This window comes from Silene latifolia, chromosome 10, assembly GCF_048544455.1.
Source record: "Silene latifolia isolate original U9 population chromosome 10, ASM4854445v1, whole genome shotgun sequence".
Taxonomy (NCBI): domain Eukaryota; kingdom Viridiplantae; phylum Streptophyta; class Magnoliopsida; order Caryophyllales; family Caryophyllaceae; genus Silene; species Silene latifolia.
Genome location: NC_133535.1, coordinates 160,342,227 through 160,359,258, shown reverse-complemented (window position 1 = coordinate 160,359,258; position 17,032 = coordinate 160,342,227). Strand labels below are relative to the sequence as shown.

General features: G+C 37.6%; 2 protein-coding genes across 7 annotated transcripts; both read right to left on the bottom strand.

Annotated features, from left to right (window-relative positions):
• Positions 1–611: 611 nt before the first annotated feature.
• On the bottom strand, positions 612–11,188 carry LOC141606709 (pentatricopeptide repeat-containing protein At5g61800-like). 6 transcript variants are annotated; one of them, XR_012526787.1, is made up of 6 exons: positions 10,947–11,188; positions 8,271–10,164; positions 6,991–7,850; positions 6,695–6,886; positions 6,286–6,362; positions 5,479–6,013 (listed from the first exon to the last, which is right to left on the bottom strand). XR_012526787.1 is itself a non-coding variant. In XM_074425957.1 (3 exons), exons 1-3 carry the CDS (start codon positions 3,863–3,865, stop codon positions 809–811), a joined length of 1,566 nt encoding a protein of 521 aa, XP_074282058.1. In that variant the 5' UTR covers positions 3,866–4,242; the 3' UTR covers positions 612–808. The 6 variants fall into 6 exon arrangements, 2 of the variants coding, with proteins under 2 accessions (XP_074282058.1, XP_074282057.1); XR_012526788.1 differs by having other exon boundaries at positions 6,991–7,749; XR_012526789.1 differs by having other exon boundaries at positions 6,991–7,329.
• A 1,049-nt stretch (positions 11,189–12,237) lies between these two features.
• LOC141606708 (uncharacterized) lies at positions 12,238–16,829 on the bottom strand. Its single transcript, XM_074425955.1, has 4 exons — positions 16,683–16,829; positions 15,273–16,577; positions 14,917–15,108; positions 12,238–13,198 (listed from the first exon to the last, which is right to left on the bottom strand). Exons 2-4 carry the CDS (start codon positions 16,467–16,469, stop codon positions 13,064–13,066), a joined length of 1,524 nt encoding a protein of 507 aa, XP_074282056.1. The 5' UTR covers positions 16,470–16,577; positions 16,683–16,829; the 3' UTR covers positions 12,238–13,063.
• Positions 16,830–17,032: the final 203 nt, after the last annotated feature.

Here is a 17,032-nt window from a genome sequence, read left to right as displayed (position 1 = left end):
ATTCTACACTAGTTTTGTAATTTCAATGTCTCCTGCTACCAGGATGTAAATATCAAATTTCCCTCTTTAGGGAGTACTAGTGAATGAAAATCTGATTCCTACCTTGTGCCTTCGTATTGCTTGTTGTTACTTTGTTGTGAACGACTCTTTGCCTTCACTTTTCTAACAAGCTGTGTTTGTGGGATCGACACTAGGATCCCGACTCACACACCCAAGACCGATTACGAATGCCTAGTGCTTGACAAACACTACTGCTTGACGCTCTCGCTTGCATTCCTGTCGCGTGTTAGACAAGGGTGCGCGCCACGATCCAGCTCAAAGTCCCGGACCGTGACACTAAGCGAGTTCGACCATCACAATTAGGGGTGATAATGACAGAAGACAACTCGCGAGCATCTGGACCTCAGCTCGGTCAAATCTCGATCAAAGCTGGGCTCATGTGAGCTTGGACATGGGTAGGACACCCGGACATTTCATTTCGGACCAATAATATGTTTTTTTTCATATAATAGCTGAATACGACACTTTGACACCCACACATGTCGGATACTTCTAACCAAGTCCGATCAACACAACTCTTTACCACATACCAGAACATTCAACACAAGATAGAAAGACGTAAAGCGAACATTCAGTTGATACGAGAACAATGATACAATGTCATGGTAGAAAGACGTAAAGCGAACATTCAACCCAAGATAGTTGAAACATGGTTGACGAAGTGTCCAACAGAAGCCAAGCCGAAACTTAACAGTTGAAGGGAGACATAGATCTCATACTAGAGACATGCATTTAAGATTTTTATAACCTAAACTTCGAACCACGACAGTCTAAACCTGTACTCAATGCTAAACCTGTAGTCAATGTACCCTGGACACGAGAGTAATTTTGAGCGATCGATACCTTCAAGTTCAATGCTTTTCAGGGGATGCTTCCAGCATTGTACTTTGCACTTCAGGATTTCCAATAAGATCGTCTACAAGAACAAAATGTGCAAACATGGGATTAGTTTAGTTCCAGAGAGATTACCCACTTCGAAAAAGTCATTTTACAAAGTACAAGTAATAAAACTTGTCGATTTAGAACAAGTAAAACAAAGGGCGAACTGGTCAACGAGTGAGGTCAAGTCAGTTTTGACGAGGTTATTAGGAGAGGGGTAATAATTGCTCAACACCTCCACGGCTGCACCTATACGACCATACTCCATATACACGATAATAAAACTTGTCGATTTAAATTAATAGGCCATAGCATACCTCATCAGAAAATTCCTCTAAACTTGTCAATATTGACAGCACATCAGGGTGGCAAATCCAAAAAAGTCCATTTAGGGCCGTAAGCGGAGATTCAACACGATACCAATCCCGTGTTCCGTGCAGCTTTAACTCTCTGAGTTTGTATGGTGGGTTAGTAACCACATTCCTCCTCAGCTGGTCCTCCTCTGCCACAACCTGTAAATGCCAACATAATCTTCATTAATTTCATCGATGATCGATATATAGTTACATTAGGTATGATTGTATGACCCTCACTCGTAAATACACAACTACGAGATTTTTTTGATAATGGGAGTTATTTAGCAAATTAATTAGGGATTTAGGGTACATTTCAAACTATTTGGCCAATGGGTCCACGTCATCACTTTTTTTTTTTTTTTTTTTTCCAGTTTTTGGGTAAAGCTGCTATATCTCTACCACTTTCCAGTTGGTGTAATGTGTATTTGCAACTTTTTGGTACTAAAATAGTAAAGCCGCTAAGGTCTCTAGCGGCTTATCCTTTTACCGAGCTTAAATTATCATTTCTTTTAGTTGGTGTAATGTCAAAGCATGCAAACCACTAAGAATATAGGCGGCTTCATGCATTTTTATTTTTTTTAAACTTAACAGTAGCATTTGAGAAGTGATACTGGCTTCACCTAAAAACTGAAAAAAGATGAATAAACTGATGACGTGGACCCATTCAACCAAAATAGTTTAAAATAATCCCCAGAAATCTAATTAATTTGCTAAATAACCCCCATTACCCAAAAAATTCCGACTACAACATAACTATGATTTGTCATGTGGACACAACACATTTGAACATAATAACAAAGTTAGGGATGTAAATGAACTGGGCCTGCTCGACAAGCTCTCGGGATCGGCTTGGTCAAAGCTCGGCTCGAGATCAGGCTCGAACTAAACTGAGCCCAAACCGAGCCGAGCTCGAGCACACTAAGGCTCGGCTCGGGAGCTCGTTTGAGCTCCTTATTTTTAAAATTACTTAATTTTTTTAATATATTTACTTAAATTGTATCAATTTTAAAATAAATAAATTAAAATATTAGTTTATAACATAAAATTACATAATAATTGTTATTATAAGCTAACAAAAAGATAATATTCTCGTTTGAATTTGAATTTTTAAATCAAAAATTACGTTATAATTAAAATAATGCTCGAAAAAATGGTACCCAAACAAAGTTCGGGCTCGGGTTTGGGCTCGTAAAATATTATATGAGCCGATCCCGAGCCTTTATTTCAAGAGCTCAGGTTCGGGCTCGAACTCGATTTTTACCATATGAGCCGAGCTCGATCATAGGTAAGCTCGAGCTCGGCTCGATTCGGCTTGTTTACACACCTAAACAAAGTCATCAAATAGGTACAACCGTTCAAGTTCATACCTCAAGACAGTTTTTGAACATAGAGTTAGGCAACAACTGAATCACTAGAGACTGGAAGAAGTTTGAATCTTGAAGAATCTTCTTTATTTTAACAAACCAATCAGTGGTTACGGATTTCGTCGTCAGTCTCACCGATGGCCAGAATTGCCCATTACAATGATCTGACTTTCTGATCACTGACAAAGAGGTCTCCATTTCACATTTGTACCAAAACTCGATCAAGTTAGGAGCGTCAATTGTAACCTTCACCAAGTTTAAGCCACTTCTGATTCGAAGTTCCTTGAGCGAAATGCTCGAGATCATAATGCATTTCAGCAATACGCATGAACTCAATACTAAACTTTCTAAAGCTACAAGCCCAGATACCAGCTCGGAAACAATATCATCTGTTATAGAAGCACTACTAATCTCCACCTTTCTCAAGTTCTTCAATGCAACCAGTTTCATGTCCAATGGCCGCTCAACAACCTTATTAAATACATGATAAGTAAACTTTCTAAGCGAGGATGCTTTGAATCTACCAAAAACATCGTCTTCCTTGTTCAGTTTTCTTTTCCATGAAAGAAGAATAAATTTAAAGCCCGTTAATGTATTGAATTCAACCAAGGGGCAGAAAGCGATAATTCTCTGAAGCATATCCGTATCAACAGTAGCTACATCCTGGAATAAACTCAGATCCAGATACTCAAGAGATATAAGTTCCATGGTCTCATAATATGGCAGCACAACGTGCGAACATTTCAAAACTTTCAATGATTTTGCACGAAATAGAATCTCTGGCAGCGTATATGAGTAACGAGGATCACTACCATTGATACATAACTCCTCGACTTGATTTTGCACCGCAATCTTTATCCATTTATCAACCAAAGGTTGAATCTTTTTATCCGTTATAGGAAGCTCAAGGTTAAATTTTCTTATTCTATACTTATGAGTATCATATCTATGCATAGTCCTATCTATGAACTTCAAAAATCTCGGAATCGCATTTTTATCAACCCTGAAATAATTCCTCATTGAATCAAACCTAGATTTCTTCCGATAGTATTCATGCTGAAAATTCAAAACAGGAACGGATGACCAAGCGTCATACCACCTCTTAGACAATACGCTAACACGACCCGCCTCTTTAGTATCGAGGTTTGAGAGAATATTATGTAGTATAAATACCGGAAGTTCCGAAATTCTATCAATTGTACCCATTTGTGTTCCATCTATGCTACATTTTCCCCAAACATGATGATTTTTTTACAGGTATTTCGTCGAACAGGTGGAGTGCACTGTCTAAATTCCAGATTTTTAGTTGATCAAATAAAATTGATGGAAGATAAGAATGAGATAAATACCACAAGGATGTGAATCCATCGAGATGATTCTCTAGAAAGTCATTAATAATTTCTGGAACTTTTGATCTTCCAAGTTGATCTTGACATTCAATTTGAAAAAAAAGCCTTATATAACTCGGGACAAGGGTTATGGTCCGTCAAACTTTTTTAATTGAATTTACTTTAAATATATATAGGGGTTGTTTGGCTGCCTTCCAAATTCATAGGAATTGGAAAATCATGGGAAGTAGCTCAACGTAGGTTTGTTTGGTTGCCCAATTTATGGGAATTAGAACTTTCTATAAAGTCCAATTCCTACATAATGTAGGAAGTCACTTACTTAGCCCCCCTAGGTAAATGGGAGTTCCCGCATGAATTCAAGTTCTCACATCCAACCAAACAAGATTTCTACAATTCACATGATTTTCAACTTCACATGAATTTAATCTTCCCGGGGATTCTATTTTCTCATGGTGAATCAAACGATTCCTGACCACTTTTTTTACACCCGTATTTAATTGGTCCCGTTTTTATTTGGATTTTTTTGTCATCTTATTATTTTTTTTTATTAGGAAAGGAAATTAGGTTAATCGAAATCAACATATAACATTCCAACAGATGTGAGCGATAAAATAAGTCGAAACTTATAATTTACACCAAGAAATCATTATACATCAAAGAGAAAGGAGGGCAATGAAAAATCTCATAAAAGCAGGTCCAATGGCTACTAGCTTACCAATGCCACATTAGAGTATCTACAATGGTAAGCTAGTTGGTACTAGCTTGCTTTTACCACATCATTTTTTGAGCTACAATCATTTCAAGCTACTACTTACTCCAACGGTGAAGTCGATTTCCTACTAGCTTGATGTGACCCACCTAACACACTCTCCTATTTTTTTATTCAATTTCAAATTTCTAAATATAAAATTAAAACAATATAAATGAGACCACTATTTTCCTATTGGCCATGTTCTTTTTGTGGGTCCATTTAAGCAAGTAGCTCCATGGAGCTACTTGCTCAAATTTTTTTGAGCACGGCTAATCTATTTGGACTACTTCAATAGTTGAGCTACTAACTTGCAATTTCTTAAAATTGCAAACAAGTCTTTTTTTCTCAACCATTGGAGATGCTCTTATATGACGAAGTTATTACCATCTTAAACTAGCAAACTCTTCCAATGGTTTAGCTAACTTATATACTAGCTTGATGGAACTTAATTTATGAAACTAATTTTCCTATTGGTGGTTGTTTAGTTGTGGGCCATTTCAAGCTACTAGCTTAATGAAGTTAGTTGCTAACTTAAGCCATCCTATATGGCTATCTCCAATGGTTTAACTACTAGCTTGTAATTTTAAGAAATTGCAAATAAGTCCCTAAGTTAAACCATTGAACTTGCTTAAGAGGAAGTCTGGAAACTTCAAAAGCCCAAGAAAAAACAAAATAAAAAATATGGGAAAAACCAATTCTGATAGGAACCAATAAAAAAGTAAGAAAGAAATAGGCAGAAATTCATGATAAAAATCATGAAAAGATAAAATCCAAAAGTTCAAAGATGAAATAAATTTCAGATCTTTGGACAACATTTTAAGAAATGAAGATTATCATTTCAGCTCTTCCAAAACTTAACCCGACGTCTGGGTGAACCCTTTAATCCCGGGTTCTTTCTTGCATGCACTAACGGTAAACTCCTGTGGATTCAATTCAAGTATGAAGAAGTTTTTAAATATTGTGTTCGCTGTGAAGAATCGGTCATAAGGTGTCCCAATGTGTGGATAGTATTCCTGAGATTGTTAATAGTCTCAATGTTTCTTTGGAACGAGCTATGGATCGTGGCTTTGTTGTCTTTTAAACTCGGTATCAATTTACCATGTTGAACCTGAACTTATGTGCTTTGCCTTCCATATCCAAATATGCTACTTCAAAAGTTAGACTTGGTCATTGATTTTGATCTTGGCCTTGTTGATGGAGGCCGGATGTATCCGGGAATGGAATTTGCAGTTACTGCGCTTCCATTTGCAAGTCCTGTGATTTATGAGAATACAGAGACTCTTATCACAGCCAGAACAATGATTCAATGTCATGGTAGAAAGACGTAAAGCGAACATTCAACAGAAAGTTGAAACATGGTTGACGAAGTGTCCGACAGAAGCCCAGACTTAACAGTTGAAGGGAGACATAGATCTCATACTAGAGACATGCATTTAAGATTTTTATAACCTAAACTTCGAGCCACGACAGTCTAAACCTGTACTCAATGTACCATGGATACGAGAGTAATCTTGAGCGATCGATACCTTCAAGTTCAATGCTTTTCACTTTTCAGGGGATGCTTCCAGCAATATACTTTGCACTTCTGGATATCCAAGATCGTCTACAAGAACAAAATGTGCAAACATGGGATTAGTTCAGTTCCAGAGAGATTATCCACTCCGAAAAAGTCATTTTACAAAGTACAAGTAATAAAACTTGTCGATTTAGAACAAGTAAAACAACGGGCGAACTGGTCAACGAGTGAGGTCAAGTCAGTTTTGACGAGGTTATTAGGAGAGGGGTAATAGTCGCTCAACACCTCCACGGCTGCACCTATAAGACCATACTCCATATACACGATAATAAAACTTGTCGTTTTAAATTAATAGGCCGTAACAACATATAACCAAACATAACATACTATTATTACTACTACCATAGGCCATAGCATACCTCAGCAGAAAATTCCTCTAAACTTGTTGATATTAACATCACATCAGGGTGGCAAATCCAAAAAAGTCCATTTAGGGCCCTAAGCGGAGATTCAACACGATGCCAATCACGTGTTCCGTGCAGCTTTAACTCTCTGAGTTTGTATGGTGGGTTAGTAACCACATTCCTCAGCTCGTCCTCCTCTGCCACAACCTGTAGATGCCAACATAATCTTCATTACTCGTAAATTCACGACCACGACACAACTACGATTTGTCATGTGGGACACAAGTCATCAAATAGGTACAAGTTCATACCTCAAGACAGTTTTTGAACATAGAGTTAGGCAACTGAATCACTAGAGACTGGAAGAAGTTTAAATCTTGAAGAATCTTCTTTATTTTGACAAACCAATCAGTGGTCACAGATTCCGTCGTACTTCTCACCGATGGGGAGAATTGCCCATTAGAGAATTGCCCATTACAATGATCTGACTTTCTGATCAATGACAAAGAGGTCTCCACTTCACAGTTGTACCAAAACTCGATCAAGTTAGGAGCGTTAATTGTAACCTTCACCAAGTCTAATCCACTTCTGATTCGAAGTTCCTTCAGCGAAATGCTCGAGATCATATGCCAGCTCCGAAACAATATCATCTGTTATAGGAGCATAAGCAATCTTTAGTTTCAATAAGTAACTCCTCGACTTGGTTTTGCACTGCAATCCTTATCCATTTATCAAACGAGAGTTCGGTATTTTCATTCGCCATAGGAAGCTCAAGATAAAGTTTCTTTATTCTGTACTGCTGAGTATCGTATCTTAGCATAGTCCTATCTATGAACCCAAGAAAACCTTGAACTTCATCAAGATAATCACTGTAACCAAACATCAATGCATAACAATACTTATACTCCGTCTCATAGTGTTGAGTCCGAAAATCCAAAACCGGAATGGAAGACCAAGCTTGATACCACCTCTTAGACAATACACTAGCACGACCCGCCTCTCTGGTATCGAGGATTGAAAGAATAATGGAATAATACCAAAAAGTCCTAGAAAGTTATATGACAATTAACCTGAGATGGAAACAGTGAACTTCACACCATAGACAAAATGAAAACCGCTGATCCAAGAGTAATAGCTAAGAGTGAGAGTTGCAGAAATTAGGTGTTTGAAGCTGCCAAATCAAGTAAGATGTTTGAGTAAACTGATCTGGCGAGTTTGTTTTATAGAGGTTAGAGAATAACAGTGCAACTTCATAAAAAACATAGGAAACAAAGACCGATATTTTTGGTTCCTGCAGCCTATGTAGACAGAATAATTGATAATGCACAATTCACACACAACAAGTTTCTTTGAAACAGATTAGACAAGTGAGGGTAACTTATGAGCTTATAACTTCGGTGGACTATTATCCCATACATGATACATCAGAATTAGCACAAATGTCGCAGCTGATATTTAAAACCATGGTTCTAAATTTTAATTATATCATGCCAGGTTTGAGTTCTGTAACAAACTTTGGACTCAGAGAACGGATAGGGGAGTGGAGGAAGGGGAGACAAAATGGTGAAAGTGACCATCAGGTAGAGGATACCTTCATTATGAACAGTATTCAGTAAAGGAAGAATCCAGCTCCCAGTTCTTTAAATATGTTGCAATATTCTCCAGTTCGCTCCTTTGTAGCCGAGTACATATAACCAGCTGTATTGTAGCAAGAGCAGACCAAGTATCATGGAGCATACACATCGCAAGTCACAACAACTGATATTTCAAGACAAAAGCACAGGATCATGGATCTCATTCAGATGATATGAGCCATTTGATGATTTGGACCATATATATAATGAAATGTTAACCATCAAGTTCCAAATTGATGATTTTGTATCCCACTCAGAACCAAATGTATATCATCAGTACGAGGATGCAAACTGTCCCCGGCTATGAACTCATGAGTTGTACCATTTAGTTTAATCAGACTGCAGGCAGCATTCTTTTTCACCCTTTTAGTCTTTATCAAATGCCGTGTCTGGAGCACATTATCCCATAAGTCAGAATTAGCATACATGTCAACCATCACAGAATAAACCCCACCATCGTCAGGACACAACTTCTTTACACGCTTGGCAACATCCTCAGCAACATCGATAATCCCATGTTTTCTGCAGCCAGCAAGCAAACCTCCCCATGTATAGATATCGCCCTGAATTGGCATTTGTTCAATCATCTGTAATGCTTCCCGAATTAAACCAGCACGTCCATACAAATCAGCCATGCAGCCATAGTGTTTTAGCTCTTTACGAACTCCATACATAGCTTCCATATCTTGGAAAAGCTTACGAGCTTCAGAAACTAGACCAGCATGACTGCACCCAACCAGGACACCTAAGAAGCTCACTCCATCAGGTTGAATTCCATCTTTCATCATCCTGAAAAAATACTCCAAGCATACTTTACCCTGGCCATTCATAGCAAGGCCCACTAATAATGCATTCCATGTAAACAAATTTTTTGAAGAGCTCGATTCAAATATATTTATCGCAATTTCAATGCAGCCAGATTTGGCATAAAAGTCCACCAAACCGGTTGACAGGAACGAATCCAGTCTAATCTTGTTCTGGAGTATGTAATTATGGATCTCTCTGCCTTGCTCTAGATCACCAAGTTTTGCGCAGGCAGAAAGAACAGAAACTAATGAAACATTGTCAGGGCTAGAGCTGCAGGAAGAATGAAGTAAACTATTAAAGAGGTCAATGGCCTCTTGACAAAAGTTCATGCGGGCATAGCCCGCAATTAGCGTACCCCAAGACACTTCATCACGAATTGTCATTTTATCGAAAAGTGCACGTGCTTGTTCAAAGTTTCCAGCCTTTACAAAACCATCAATCATTGCATTGTAGGATACAACATCTTTATGGTAGCTACACGCAAATAATGAGCTAGCATCACTAAGGCAGTTCAATTTAGCATATACATGAACTATGGAATTGAGAACATATATATCAGAAATGAATCCAAACTTCAAGATTTCTGAGTGAAGGGTGGCAGCAATCAAAGGCGCGTGGAGAAGCCCGGAGGCTTTAATGGCAAATGGGTACGTATGGAAATCAGGAGGAATGGAAACACGACGCATTTGAGTAAACAAGCATATGGCTGATGCAGGAGAGGACAAGAGTATCTGGACTCGCATCATCGTATTGTAGCTGAAAGAAGTCGGTGAGTTAATGTGATTGAACACTGAGAGGGCATAATTTAAAACATCAGAGGAAGCTGTGACATTCGTCACTGCAGAAAGCTGTGCAACTGTGGATAGAATGTTAGAGAGGAGAAAACAGTTGCGCGGACTGAGAACACCGGTGGTAATACCATACGCGTGAGTTTGATGGACCTGTGAAAAGGTTTTGCAATGCTTCAAAGATCTTAGTAAGAGTTGCTCTATCATTGACATAATCATGCTCCACCGTCCATACAGCTTAATTATACTATATAGCCTGTCAAGAAATCAAGCGGTGTCAATGAAGAAAACCCATCCTAGCCTGTGCATTTAGCAAAATGCCATGTAAGTTAACTAAGCGATATGCCTTCACCATTCCTAACTACAAAGCGTCTTGCTTGTGACGGGCTAATTCCGTCACAAGCTTGTGACCTCTCACAAAAAGGGAGAGGGGACAAGGTGGGGCACCCCTCATGTGCTTTCCCACTCACCCCTCATGGGTATTTTGTGAGAGGAAATGGTACCCGTCACAAGTTTGTGATGGATATCGCTGTCTTCAATGAGATTTTGTGTCCTAACTATGATTGACAATGAACCAAATTTCCACAATTCAATTGACAATAAATGAAGTAATCATCAACAACAACAAAGCCTTAATCCCAAAATGATTTGTGGTCGGCTAACAAGAATAATCCTTTGAAACCATCACATAACGATTGCACAAGTAAACTGTAAATCAGAGAAAAGGGACAAAAAACATGATAAAAAAGCAAATTCCTTAAGCTCTGAAATTCTATCAACTGTACCACTTTGAATTTTTGCTACAATTTCCCCAAACATCGTGATTTTCTAAGAGGAATTTCGTCAAACAGGTGGAGTGCACTATCTAAATTCTTAATTTTTTAAGTAATCTAATAAATACCCAATTTGCAGTTCTAGTTAATATATTTACTACTACAAATTCAAATAATTCAGAATTACCCAGCAAACAATTGCTATATAATACAGTTATGCAACATAATCAATCAAATCAAAAATAAAAAAACGCAAGAATTATACCAAACGATTCACGGGAAAGTCCAGAATAATTGATCATTGATGTTGAACGGAAACTACCCTCAATTAAATTGGTTTCTTAAATAATTTGTGGGTTAATCAGAGAGTGCATGTTTCGAAATCATTTTTTGGTGAAAATAAGTTTATGCAATGAGAATTTTCTGGCGAAGCAAGGTTTGTATGAGGTTGGTTTCAAACTAGTATAGACCCGTATTTATAGAGTGTTACTTTTCAGCGTATTATTTGTGAAATTTAAATTGACAATTATCTATTTTTTATGTTTCTTATCATTGTATTTTGATTTAAGAAATAAAAAAAAAAATATAAGAAGGCATAAAATGGGTGTTTTTTTGAATTTTTTTACCTAGAAATTAATGACATTATTTTATAAGTATTTACTAATAATATATTTTTTTAGCGACAACTTTTTATCATAAATAATCAATGAATTTTTATCATAAAGTTCTTAAGAAAAAAAATAAATAAATTTTTTATCTTCCGGAAATAAATTTATGCAGATGTAAAGTATTGAATGTTATAAATATTCAAATTTAAACGATTATGCTCATTTATAACCCGTCGTGTAAATACCTATAGTATATGCTACAAATACAAAACTCTATTCTAGGAAACATGTTTTAGGCGGGTTTAGTATAGAGGGGATTATTTAGGGCCAATGTGTCCACGTCATAACTTTAGCCGTTTCTTAGACTCGTGGCTTTATTATACTCCCTCCGACCCAGACGAAAGGTAACATGGTGAAAAATGGGTTATTTAAGAAAAGAGGTAAAAAGAAGGGGCAAAGATGGAAAGATTGGTGAGTGGGCCACATGGGTAGTGGGTATTATTAAATGGGTTTAGGTGAGTTAAATAAGGAGTTAGTGGGTGGGCCACATGATGGCATTTGTGTAAATATGAGGAGGGTATAAGGATTATATTGTCCAAAAATATGCCATTTATAGTATGTTACCTTTGGTATGGTTCGTCCATTTTAGGTAACTGTTACCTTTGGTCTGGGTCGGAGGGAGTATTATGGTTTAGTGTTGATAACAAGTATTCTCTATCAACCGTTAGGACACACTCTTTTGAGGAACTGCTGAATGCAATATAATGGGAAAACCCTTCTCAAGTTTGGTTTCTTGATATAAAAATTATAAATAAACTATAATATGATATTACAATTTTACGCAATCGATGATATGCTCTTCGAAAATGCAATTCTTAACTATATTTGACATTTAATTATTGTGTGAGGCTATCTGACACGGCCTCCTGAGACCGACCTTTTTTTTTTTTTTTTTTTTTTTTTTTTTGTTGGAGTGAATAAGATTGCTAGCTTAGACTATAAACATAGCTATCGCACGAGCAATTCTAATAATATTACATTGAACAATGGCTAAGAGAAAAGCAAACCATAAATCTAATATAACTAACACCGTCTCATGACAAAAGATTAGACCGGTGACAAGCTGGTAAGTTGAGGTAGAATGGTCACGAGCAACTTCGTCCAAATCATCAGCAATATTAACAACTTCCATGAGCCAACGAGACGAGCCAGGTGCACTTACACCACACTTACACCACAAGAGCGTAGAAAGAAAGGAGGAAGAACGAGCTGAACAAGCTTGTCTTCAGTGGAGTGGAGAAGAATCTCTTACACCGTGATTGGCTACGAGTTCACTTGAGTTCGAGCTTCAAACACTTAGATCCAACCCATATCCCGTATCCATACCCAGGTTATGTCGTGTCAACATGGCTACAAGAAAGTGGTTACGTCAGTTCAACCCTCACAATTTGGGAATTCTTTTTTTTTTTTTTGTCAGAGTGAAAAGATTACCAACTATGCTATGGACTTAGCAATAGTATGAGCAATCTTATTCACAATTTGGGAATTCAGTCTTTACCAAATACCACGGGTCAAAACGCTGACGTAACCACGATCGCGACCAATATGCCAATACAATATCATTGTAGCGAGACATAAACTGAGCATTTAAAAAAAGAAGATGAAACAAGGTTGACAGTGTGTTCGGCAGAAGCCCAAACTGAACAGAAGGGACACATATTGATCTCCTATGAGATACATGTATTTGAGATTTCTATAAGCTAAAGTGTTAAACTTAGAGCCACAACAGTCTAAACCTGAACTCAGTGTCCCACGGATGACAGCTTGCGCCATGGATATCTTCAACTTCAATGCTTTTCAGGGAATGCTTCCAGCTTTGTACTTTGCACTTCAGGATATCCAAGATCGACTATAAAAAACAAAATATGGAAACATGGGATTAGTTCCATGGAGATGATCTAGTCCGTAAACTAGATGACAAGATTAAAAAAAAAAAAAAAATTTGCACATTTGCACCAAAACAATCACCCTGTAAATAGGCAAGGCAAGGCAAGGAGAATGCCTATTTCAAGTTTCAACTCCAGTAACAGTTTGCCTATATATATACAATCCATATAGACAAGACGGCCAACTAAAAATTCCACGAGTTTGAAGGTAGAAGGTCGTTGAATAAAACTAAGAACACAATGGTTGAAGCGATTCAAATAAAGGGATTGTCGAGGTATTGGTCTTAAGGGAGATAAGGGAGTATACCAATTAGGATTCTCTCCATTTCCTGAAAGAAATGGAGGGTCCATTTCCTATCAAGGGTCAAGATTTCATTTCACGGCGATCTAACGGTCCATGTTTTCAATCGATAAATAAAGGAAAAATGCAATAGAAGAGAGGTGTAATATTATATTGTAATGTGAGAGGAAATGGACAAAAAATGGAGAGAAGGAAATGGAGAAGATCTTTGCTCGGAGTATACCTAGCAACGACCGGGGTCAGACATAATTTGTACAAATTTGAATCCGGGTCATTTAGGGCATGTTTGGTGCGCTTCATTTTATCTTGGAAGTGGCAGTCAATCGGTACAATTCTCACTTGTGAGTTGTGAGTTATTCAAATGCAACCTCTTTATGTTGTCAACGCAAGGGTTAGGCTCCCTACATTAGAACCCCCTACCATTCTCGCTTCTAGGTCATTCAAATGCAGTCTCTATATGTAGCTAACACAGAGTAAAGTTCTTGCGTACATCCGACCCCCTACCCACAATTTGCGGGAGCCATTGACGCATCAGGGGTAGATTGGACTTATTTAAAAAGTCATTTTATAAGCCTATATATTATGGAAAAAAATACATATAAATAACAAGTCTCTTTTAAAACCGTATTACAATAAATTTTGGCAAGGTCATTTTTTCAAATGGGAGAAAATCTTAATACAGTCGTACGATGATCTCATTGATATAAAAATGTTCACTAAATAAAAACGATTGCTCACAGTGATAAATGAAGTAATGAAACTGGTTAAAATTTTATCTCCAAAAGTAAAAGTGTTACGAAAACTATATAATGAATCACTTTAATCTAATTTACCGGTAAGGTGATAGTCAAAAAATTGAAGGAAGAAAAATAATACAAACAAAATATTGAAATACTAAAGTAAGAGAAAATCGAATTTGCAAAAATGTAACAAAACAAAGTCGAACACGCGACTTCTATAATTATCCCCCATGAGCATACACCGTCCACCACGACGTCATCTGTTATCTAAACAAGAACAAATTTATAATGGCATGGCCTGATTGCCCTACCCGTAGCTGCGTCACTGGCATTCAGGTTGATTTAAGTGGTTTATTCTCTTACAGTTTAGGACAAGTAAAATCAAGGGCCAACTGGGTCGGGTGAAGTGAGGGGACATAGTCGTGTTGTCTGTTTATGTACGAATTGGGTGAGGTCGAGTTAGTAATGACGAGGTTATTAGGAGAGGACCAAGGGGTAATAATCACCCATCACCTCCCTAATGTAGTGCATTATACGCCATACCCATATGATACATGATAATAAAGCTTGTCAATTTAATTTAATAGGCCATAAAAGCCTATAGGAAACATACGATACTATAACTACTACCGTAACATACCTCAGCAGAAAAATTCTGTAAACTTGTTGTTATTGACAGCACTTCAGGGTGGCAAATCCAAAAAAGTCCATCTAGGCCCATAAGCGGAGATTCTTTACCATCCCAAGTATATGGCTCGTGCAGCTTTAACTCTCTGAGTTTGTATGGTCGGTCAGTAACCGCAGTCCTCAGCCGGTCCTCTTCGACATCAATCTATAAAGGCCAACACAATCTTCATTATTTTCATCTATAGTTAACCTGGGTATTGTATGAAATTCACTCGTAAATACACGACCATGACACAACTACGATTTGTCACATGAACACAAGACACTTGAACATAATAAATAAGTGATCAAATGGGTACAAGTTCTTACGCCAAGATAGCTAGGCAAATCAATCACTAGAGACTGGAAGAACTTTGAATCTTCAAGGATCTTCTTTAGCTTTAAAAACCAGTCAGTGGTTATGAAATCCTCCAAAGTATGTAGCAATGGGGAGAATTGCGCATCACAATGATCTAAGACTCTGATCAACGACAAAGAGGTATTCACTTCACAGTTGTACCAAAACTTGATCAAGTTTGGAGCGTCAATTGTAACCTTCATCAAATCCAAGCCCTTTTTGATACGAAGTTCCTTCAGCGAAACGCTTGAGATCATAATGCATTCCAGCAATGAGCATGAATCCAATACTAAGCTTTCCAGCGCTACAAGCCCATATAACAGCTCAGAAACAATATCATCTGTTATAGTAGCACTAATAATCTCCAACTGTCTCAAGTTCTTCAATGCAACCACGTTCATGTCCAATGGCCATGTAGAAAACCTATTAAACTGACCATAAACAAACTTTCTAAGCGGAGACGTTTTGAATTTAGATTGTTTTCTTTCCCATGGAAGTGAAATATTTCCAAGATCAGTTGTTGTAATGAATTCAACCAAGGGGCAGAAAGAGATAATTCTCTGAAGCATATCCGTATGGATCGTATCTACATTTTTCTGAACTAAAGTCAGATACTCAAGAGATACAAGTTCCATGGTCTCATAGTATGGCAGCACAATGTCCCGACATTTCAAAACATTCAATGATTTTGCACGAAACAGAATCTCAGGCAGCCTATAGTCCGATGTATAATGAAGAAGAGTATTAATAGACAACTCCTGAACGAGGTTTTGAACCGCAATCCTAATCCATCTATCAACCAAAGGTTCAATCTTTTTATCCGGTGTAGGAAGCTCAAGGTGAAGTTTCCTAATTCTATACTTCTGAGTATCATATCTTTGCATAGTCTTATCTATGAACCCTAGAAAACTCTGAATCACATCGTCATCAACATTGAAACCATACTGCGTTGAAACATCCCAATATACCATTTTATAGTATTGAAGCCGAAAATCCAAAACCGGAATAGAAGACCAAGCTTGATACCACCTCTTAGACAACACACTAGCACGACCCGCCTCTTTGGTATCGAGGTTTGAGAGAATATTATGTTGTATAAATTCCGGAAGTTCCGAAATTCTATCAACTGTACCCCTATCCATCTCTGCTACATTTTCCCCAAACATCATGATTTTTTCACAGGAATTTCGTCGAACAGTTGGTATGCACTAACGAAATTCAAAATCTTAAGCTAAACTAACAAATACCCAATTCACAGTTGTTGTTCATCATCTTTACTGCAATTTAAAATTCAGACATACCCATCTCAGTACTACAATTACGGAATATAATTAAAAAAAGAAAAAGAAAAAATGGAGGATAAGAAAAGAAAAGGAGTATACCAAAAGAAAATGGGAAATCCAGGAAATTCCAGTAAATTTGAGAAGCACTTAGTTTCCTTCATAATTTCTGAAACTTTTGATCTTGATCTTCAATTTGAAGTCGTGGCAAGGTATCCAAGTCCCCATGTCACCATGTGCATGCAACATAGCTAGAAAAACGCGCCAAAAGCGGCAGAGTAGGGGGAAACGTTATCTAAATAGCTCCGTAGAGCATAAAATGGAGCTCCATATGATACAAAATAGTGTAGTGTACTTATAAGTGGCAACCGGGTCAGTCGGATCGGGCCATGTCGGGTCTGGTCATGTCGGGTCGGATCAGATCAGATCAGATCAGGTCAGCCTATCTTGCA

Bases quoted from the DNA above. Each gene is read 5' to 3' on its own strand.
- LOC141606709 (XM_074425956.1), bottom strand. From the start codon at position 10,127: ATGATTATGTCAATGATAGAGCAACTCTTACTAAGATCTTTGAAGCAT.
- LOC141606708 (XM_074425955.1), bottom strand. From the start codon at position 16,469: ATGATGTTTGGGGAAAATGTAGCAGAGATGGATAGGGGTACAGTTGAT. The intron at 15,109-15,272 runs GTAAGAACTTGT...TGGCCTTTATAG, and splicing joins ATTTGCCTAGCTATCTTGGC to ATTGATGTCGAAGAGGACCG. The intron at 13,199-14,916 runs GTATGTTACGGT...TGTTTTTTATAG, and splicing joins TACAGAATTTTTCTGCTGAG to TCGATCTTGGATATCCTGAA.